Genomic DNA, 8,900 nt, shown 5'->3' on the forward strand with positions numbered 1-8,900 from the left:
GTTTGGTACAGTACACATCACTTGACAAGGCCAAAACTGTGCTGAGACCTCTGGGGGTGGCAGCACTCTTGGCAAAGGCAGATACTCAATCAATGTTTAGGTCACTTCCAGAGCATCCTGAGGATTTCCATCTCTTTAGCTTCCAGTTCGAGGATGCATATTATTTTGACAAATGCATGCCCAGGCGATGTTCTTGTCCTGCATCTATTTTGAAAAGTCCAGCACTACTCTAGACTGGGTGTTCAAAAAAAGAGTCTGGTTCACCTCTAGAGTCTAGTACTAATTAGATGGTTTATTATTCCAGGGGTCTCCAAATTCTCTGCTTTACAATCTTTCTCTCAAGTTCTTCCTAGAGTTGCATCCACACTAGATATACCTCTAGAAACAGAAAAGACATTGGGTCGGGCAACAAAGCTGGTTTTCTTGGGTATTTAAATTGATATGGGTCAAAGTTTGCGTAGGCCACCCATGAATAAAGTAACAGCTTTCTAGGACTGCATCTAGGGCAAGTCTAAAAGCATGCACAGAAACAGTGCATTAGCTACTTACAGATCATGGTGAGTCTGCTTAATTTTGCACTACACATTATGACCGTGGGTCACCCTGCTCCAGGTCAATTGCTCAAGCCATGGGGAGGACTCAGAAAAGCATTTTAATGGAAGAAGCACATCTGGTCAGTCCCACTGGTCTCCAACTTAGAGTTGGGTTTATACACTGACGTGGGAGGAAGTTGGTTTTGGAGCAATAGTGGGTAGTAAATCGTGTGCCCAAAGAAGGCCATGTGAATGGTCTGGTGAAGATTGTGGCATTTCTAGAATTGCTTCCCAAACTGACAACTCTGTGCAAGTGGACTGACTAGACCAGTGAATGAACTGTAGTGTACTGGTCAGATAAAATGGCTGTTGTGGAGTTAACAAATGGTTTAGAGATTGTAGAAGGAAACTGGGCTAGTATTCAGAAAAAGGACATCTTGTTTAAAGCTAAACATGATCCTGGTGTAATGAACAATGCTGCTGATGTTCTCATATTTCAAAATGCAGGATTTCAGACGCTTCCATCCTGTGCATATCAAGGACCTTGGTGTATTGTCCCATCTGACCTCATTGCAGCTAGCTTAGCCCAACAGACTGGAAGAGCCTATGAGAGTACATTCTAGCAGTATTTGGGCTTATTTCCAAGGGAAGGGGTGCTAGAGTGTGGACTATGAGTCAGGCAGTGGCGGCCGGCAGCTTTAGGAGAGAGGGGGCGGGAGGGAAGCATACACACACACACATTCTTTCACACACAGACATGCACATCCATTAACAACACTCATAACATTCAAACATGCACGCACGCACCAAACATTCATTTTAAAACATCACACACACTTACCTTCAGCCTCGAGGTCCCAGGAGGGTTGGTACTGCTGCCTTCCCTCAATGAGGGAAGGCAGCAGTCCCAGCCTCATCACAGAGTCGGATGGTGTCAGTGAGACTGCTGACCCCTCCCCACTCTGTGACGAGGTGTCACTGATTGACACTCGCCCTGGGCGCTTCAGGGCTCAAACCTGAAGCGCCCAGGTCGAGGTCAATGGGTGACGCTTTCCTCGTCACCCAGGGGAGGGCCTCGAAGCACCTTTGCTGAGCCGAGGAGTTCACGCCCATAGGAGCTGTGACCTGCTCAGCCCAGCAAAGTTCAGCTCAGACAGCTAGGAGTCTGCGCAAATCACCCATGTCTCACTCCTGGCTGTCTGAGCTGAAAATGAAGAGTGTCCGTCAGGCTGACCTCTGTTCAACCTGACAGACACTTCATGAGCAGCGAAAGGTGGGGGGCATGGCCCCTCCGCCCTAAAGGACGGGCCGCACCTGGAGTCAGGGCTGGCAATTTTTGCTTGTAATCACCAAGGGCTTTCCTTGCAAACCTAAAAGAGGAAGAGAGTTCATCCAATTGCCATATTCCTGCCCTGGCATTCTTGGCAAAAGCAACAGGTGCTCAGAGTGTAAGAGCATCCTTTCACATCAAACAGGTCTTAATGGATGGGAGAGGAGTAAGTAAAAGAAGAGGGCTCCAGAGGACTACGCATGCATTGGAAGAATACCTTAGGATCCGACTTTCGAGAAAAGCTTCACATTTTTCTTACATGCAGATGAGGTCCTACGTGTCAAGATGTAGTTCCACAGTGCCTTCGCCAGGGACTTGGTTGTGTGGATATTAACTCAGCAATTTGTAGCTGACACAGAGACTGGGGCAGCAACTTCAGCAGGTAGGTCCGGTGTGAAACCAGGACAAGTTCAAAGAATCAGGAGAATAATTCCACATGCTTGCATTAGGGGTGAAAGCGTATTTTATCGATGGGTGCACCTGTCTAGTGAAAAGGAATGAAATGTTTGTGAAGGTTTGTTTTCTCTCTTTTACTCTCCAGCAGTTAAGGGCATTTGTTCTTCCCACTGTGGAGGGGAGACCATCTGAGCCAGGGAACCAAGTTTGACAGATTGCACAGTCATCTCTCCAATGGGTGGCAAGGGATCTGGACATAAGCAGATCCTTTACTAAAAGTTTTAGGAGGTGAGCAAATTAAAACAGAGAGGAGCATGTTCATGAGCTCACTAACTGGGGATGAAGGATGATGGTGAAGATGTCCATTGTCTTGCTCCCTCTGTATGTGAATTAAAAGTCAGGTAAATACTTGTACATTTTTTTCTTTTTTTTGTCGAAATGTAGGCTAATGCTTTTGTTGTTTATTCCTCCAAAATGCATTGTTTTCACTTGTTAATAAATACAGCCGGATCTGTCTTATTCTGAAGCGGAAAACTAATCGTTTATCTCAGGCTGAGTTCTTTGGTTGCTATTTGCTCCTGGTCACTCTGTGTGCTTAATGGGTCCCCTCCCTAGGGAAGTCTAAATTGAAAGTGACTGTGTCCCACATGGGTGTCCACTCATCCCTAGTGTTCGATAACTACATGACACCATTGGCACAATGACCACAGGAGCATCAGGCTGGCTTCCAACTGTAAGTTGAGAATACAAACTTCATTCTTTTAAACCTGAACGCTGGGAGTTAGACACACTTTTCACTGAATGGAATAAACCTTCCTCAATGTGAATGAGGCCAAAAAAAAAAAAATCTGGGTGTAGGTTGGGCAGACCATGAAAATCTTTTCAAAAAAGCCTAGAAGCCTCACCTAACCTCACACAGAGATTGGGATCTTATATTCAAGAAATGTGTATCATTTACTCTCTAAGTCATTACCTTAGTCATGTGTGGAAATCTAGAACTGACAAAGTACAGAAAAATCTTTCCTCCAACTCAAGAACATCACTGAGTCAAGATAGTGAGTCCTAGCGATGGCCAGCTGAACTGGTGCAATATGTTGAACAAAGAGCGTTTAAAATGTCTCCCAGATAAGCTTACATGGCCAAACTTTGCACGAGTCTTCGAAATACACTACAATGCAAAGGTAGACCTGAAAGCTCTCCATAAACATCTGCAACACCCATAATTTCTGTCTGAACAAGAGGACAATCCACCTACAGACACCATAGCCACCTCCAGTTTTAAAAACTTCTGAAGACAATTTTTCAGGCTGGTGTTCTCCTGAAGGCTTGTGATGAGAAGGGCACCACCCCTCACATCCAGGTGGAGATGCTCTATCCTTGTTTTCCCTGCTCCTTTTGAACTCCCACTTTCCAAAGTATCTGCATATTCTCATGGTACCATACAGCACTTCATAAACTTCTAACTAAGTCACCTGAAGATCCTTTTCAAGATAATCCCCTTTCTTGAGCCATCTAATGACGAGTCAATCCTGAGCTTTCCTCCCATATATGGTCCATACAAATTACTTGCTCCAGGGATTAGCGAATGTAATTTCCTCCAGACTTCCATATATACTAAACATTTCTGCTTTGGCAGTAAAGACACTAGGCAGAGAAGAGCACAATAACCCTGTTCTGTATTCCCCAAACATTCTCCTAGTGAATCATTCCATCAGCGCGTCTTACAACTATAAATGTACCCAACACCGGCCTGCTCAACTCCGCAGTCAATAACTCTAGGGTTTTCTTGTTTCCAAGTATGAGCAGTGGTCATTGGTGAACCTGTACTGTATAATTAGTACAGTGTTTTATATCCCCAACAAGGACATAAAGCACTCATTTGTGTGGGTTCCTGGTTTTAAATTGGGCATGGTGATGGTTGGTTGCAGTTTGTCTTATAGGGGACGACATAAGTGAGTTGTATGAGGTTGAAAGGTACACCTTCAAACATGCTGCAGAGTATGTTGCTGCTCTTGAAAATTAAGTGCGTGGGCATGTTGGAATAGACGCAGTCACACAAGTGAACACTACGTCTTAAGGTGGTCTGTAATCGAGTAGACTCCATCACTGAGGATGTTAATGGTTACTTTTCAGTGATCTATCGAAATATACACCATAGTGGTAGCTGGAGTAAACCTGTCTTTGACAAGGACGACGGTTTCCTATCATTTATAATATGTACTACGGTGGTTGTTAGAGTAGCAACCTCCTTGGAGGATGACAATGGTTGCTTCCCTTTGATATTATGTACTACGTGGTTGTTTAATGACCTTTCCTGCGGGCTGTTCCGTGACTCTCCTAGGTGACGAAGTTCAGCTCATGACATGTACCATGGCTGGTCAGCAACGACTCTCCTCTCAACCCATTGGAGGCTAGGTCAAAGTGGCTTGTATTATGCACATTTTTATGTCTTGTCCTACACAGCACCTGTGTGGACTTGAACACATGTACCATAGCTGATGCAAAATTACATCCCTAAACCCTTTACACCTCATCCTCCATTGTGGATGGGGAAAACAATGATCCTGCCAGCTCCCACATGACCCTTTGTTCCACCAATTGCAGATGTTACGTCAAGCCTACCAGTGTGAGTTCCAGTCCATTGAGACACACTGAGGCCATGCATAGGCTCTAGACAAGTAAATTTGCTTAACATTGGGTCACAAGGGCCCAAACTGCAGCAGAACTTTAGAATAACCACAGACTTTGCTAATTACTCCATTTAGAGTAATGATGTCCACACTTATGTGATGCAGATATGTCACAAATATGCCACAGCTTCAATCCTTGGAGACCAAGGTTGGATACTGCGGTTTAAGACTAACACTGATGCTGAAGGCCATCAAAATAGATGCAGCTCTTGACTAGTCAGAGATGCTTAAAGACCAAGGAAGGAAAGGTCATACTTTAAATTGGTTGGCTGCACTGACTCAAAGCGCTTTGGGCATGAACTGATCCAGCCTTCCTTCGTCTTTGGCGATCTGGCTTTCACAAGACTGGTCCAGACCATGCAGTGAACTTTGCCCTTTGAAAAGGCGGAGTCGCCGCAGGCGGGGGATGCTGCAAGTGAACCCGACAGTCCTGTTGAACCAATCAATGTGAGCTCCCAAGTACCCACCAGTTTTACACAAAAAGACGAATGTCAGCCAATAAACACCAATGATTAACCGGGCTCTGTGGTGAGCCTTGCTGCAGACAAGGCAGCAAAGAAGGCCACGTCTTTTACTTGGTAAACGGTAACAGCACTGACTGAGGAATGAAGTAAAGGTGTTTAAAAAATGCTTTACAATCCAAACAGCATTTTCTTCTCACACGAGTGACAGCTGAAAGGGTGTAAAACTGTTTTCTTTAACTGTTTCAAGGAAGAGCCCGGTGCTTTTGTTGAACCATGCTGCTTTTATGTTGGTACTCACTTGTAGCTTAATCTCAATACTGAAGAAAAAATTATTCACATAATTTAGTAAAATGTTTTGGCTAGATTAAAAAAAAAAAAAAAAAAAAACGCCATTTCGATTGTTGACAATTTAAATTGGAACTATAATGTGTTGGCGCTATAAGTTAAATGGCCGTCCACACACCCGATTTCGAAATTTCCCACACGGAGTCGCCTACAGATTTTACTGTTTTAGAGCAGTTTGGGATTTGGCCAAGTGTCTACCTGCTGAATCAGTGGGGTAACGAAACTTGCGTCCCCCCTCCCCCCATGCAAAGTGCATGGAGGTGCCCCCTCCGGAGGTACTCAAGCGCTCTCAAGCCCGGGTACCATGCTGAGGGGGTCCCCCAGAGGCTCGCTCCCCACCCCCTTGCACCTCGAGAGCTGCAGCGTAGTCAAAACTGGCAGGTGGTTGAGAATGCCTTCCATGCTTGTATTTTGCAGGGGGGCTCAAGTTTCATTACGCCGCTGCTGCGGGGAACTTTGTTACGCCACTGAGCCGGCCTTGCGTTTAGGTCAGTATCTCGAACCCTGACTTCGAAGCATGTCCAACAACCATGTGCACTTGGGCAATTCTGCTCCCTTTCCAGTGCCTTAAACTCTGAATGTGTGTAGTACCCAAATTATTGAAGGTTTCCAGCTACACAAAAGATGTCTATTAACCACACACATACTGCAGATGATCGGACTGACGCAATCTGACAACAGTCTGAGGTCTGTGAGACAAATTACTCCTGGCAAAACAGGACAACAATCACTGCTTCAAGAACAAATGTATACAGCATTCTATTGTATATAAACCATCGTCTGCGTTCTCACATTCATGATGTCACTATGGAGTCATTATGTCGGCGCCACGTCGCACGAACGCCTCGGGGCTGTAAACAACGTGTAATCTCTCCATCCAACATTACTCAATGCAACTTTCAAAAACGTATCTGTTAATTAACAATTTGTACATAAAAATTGCTTCTTCTGCACAACCGTCTGTGGATGTTGTGCTTTGCTTCATCAGATAATTAAACCATCAAGGATTGATATTTGAGAATGATATGATTAATTCTTAAAGGCATTAGTCGCTAAATAGAATATATAGTTATACAGATTTAAACCACCTGTGCTTTCACCATTTAAATGAAGTAACAATTTCCTAAATAAATACCACCCAAGGACAACAAAACCTCCTTTGTTATTGCCTCATCCTTATGCACAGAGCAGGGCACTGAAAACACACCTCGGCCTATAATTAAATAAACAGCACTCTTTGTGGCAATTAACATTGTGTTTGATAACAGCTGCGGAGACAGGAAGCGGCGAACGACGAGTAACGGACACGATTATTGAGGAATTGGGGTGTTTACGCTCCACCTGCTCAGGGCTACACTTTTACATAATGTGACCACTGCTAAGTAAAGGGGCGAAACTTATGACGCAAAGCGGGCCACGGGTGAACACGAGAAAGGTTTGCACTTATCCGAATTAAAAGAAAGAAACTAGTCTGTGTGGGTGTCAACAGAAAAGAGAGGGGGGCGCAGGGAGGCACGAGAGAGATGCTCGAAACATTGGGTGGTCTTCGGCAAGGGGGTGGGGGCGATGCTCTGCATGGAGTCCGTTGCAGGGGTCTCACAGGTCTGAACTGACAGTGCACCCCCCTGGAGGCACGGCGTTTCTGGGCAAGGGCCGGTCAGTAACCTAGCAAGTACACCATGGGCCTAGTGGCGCAACGAATCTTGAGATGCCAACCCCATCCCCCTCCTTCCCCTCCCCTCCTGGCTGTGGTAGCCTTTGTTACACCACTGCATGGGCCCTGTTGTAAGCAAGGATAACGTCCTCTTGGATTGCTGTTGGGATACTAAACACAATTACAGCCCGGCCAGGTTTACCAGGTCCATGCGTGATGTGCTGCTCCAGTCCAGGTTTTATCCTTGAACTCTAGGACTTGTAGTCCAGTTTGTGCCATCATAAAACATGATTACACAAATTCAAATTAAAAAACCTGAACTGGAGCAGCACTTTCCGCACTAACAAAGGGAACTTGGCAGCTATGGAATTATCAAGGTTCAAGGAGCCCCTCAGGGCCCGGGGTCCCGGTGCGCACGCACCACCAATGGTAGATACGCCCTTGAAGGCCGACTGTTGACAAGAGGTGTTCGGCCACATGGGTCTGTAATGCGGTGGGGGGCTTCCCAGCTGCACCTATGCAGGAAGGGGCCTGGCCAGGGTACAGAGGATAGATCCCTTACCCTGAGCTCCTCCGCAGACAGCCCGGGGGTCCTGCGGGGCGCATGGGGAACCCCCGCGGCCCTGCCTCGGTTCTCGGGCAGGGGGTTCAGGGGCAGGCCCGCGCAGAGTTCCTTCAGGCTGGACATGCTCTTCGGACAGGCGGAGGATGGTCACCATCTGACCCAGACACGGTTCACCTGTGCAAGCTTGCAGGGACCTGCGCACCCGCCCACTCCACAGCGCCTGCCTATTGGCTGAGCACCTTCCCACGCGTAAATCATTCACCACGTACCGGGCGCGAGACCCTCTAAAGGCCTGCTGTGGGGCGGCACCCGGAGGGCGAAGGTCAGTTGTAACTTAGTGTGATGAGTGACATGACAAGGGCCTGGCTAACCTAAGAATACTTCACTCCGGGTCGCAGGGGTGATACAGACTCCAAAGAGGGATGGGATAGATGAGGTAGAAAAGGGACACGGGATGGAGAGAAAGGGGGGGTTAAAGGCTACAACAGAAAGGATAATGGATATAATAAAGAAATTAAACTGTGCTAGAATACAGTACGCGGTAAAGAGAGATAATAAAGGAATGGATCCAATGAATGAAGCAGGTGGAATAAAGTAAACTTAGTGTTGAAATAAAGGAGAGCAAGAAATTAATAGATTGACAGACTGGAATGAGAGGATAAAAAATGGATAGCAGGAAGGCATACTGGTATGGCACCAAGTGGTAGAATAAAAAGAGACTCTGAATGAATAAAAGAAAAGGATGACATAAAGAGATGAAATAAAGACTGAAATAAAGTGATGGGATAGAGAGAGTACAAGACGTGCTGGGATGAAGGATGAGTTACAAGTGTAGAATAAATAATAAAGAAACACAATAAAGGAATAAATCAAAGGGGCGAAGTAATGGAAGGATGTAAAACAGGTTTGTAATAACGCGAGAA

At 45.9% G+C, this 8,900-nt stretch overlaps 1 protein-coding gene across 2 annotated transcripts in view; it reads right to left on the reverse strand.

The window, feature by feature from the left end:
* UROC1 (urocanate hydratase 1) overlaps positions 1-8,218 on the reverse strand; it is a 168,941-nt gene extending 160,723 nt beyond the window's left edge. For both annotated transcript variants that reach the window (XM_069206285.1, XM_069206286.1), the window contains exon 1: positions 7,975-8,218. In XM_069206285.1, the coding sequence (XP_069062386.1) occupies positions 7,975-8,100 (126 nt within the window). In that variant the 5' untranslated portion in view covers positions 8,101-8,218. The remainder of the gene's footprint in view (positions 1-7,974) is intronic.
* Positions 8,219-8,900: the final 682 nt, after the last annotated feature.

The sequence above is a fragment of the Pleurodeles waltl genome, chromosome 9 (genome assembly GCF_031143425.1).
Source record: "Pleurodeles waltl isolate 20211129_DDA chromosome 9, aPleWal1.hap1.20221129, whole genome shotgun sequence".
NCBI classification, from domain to species: domain Eukaryota; kingdom Metazoa; phylum Chordata; class Amphibia; order Caudata; family Salamandridae; genus Pleurodeles; species Pleurodeles waltl.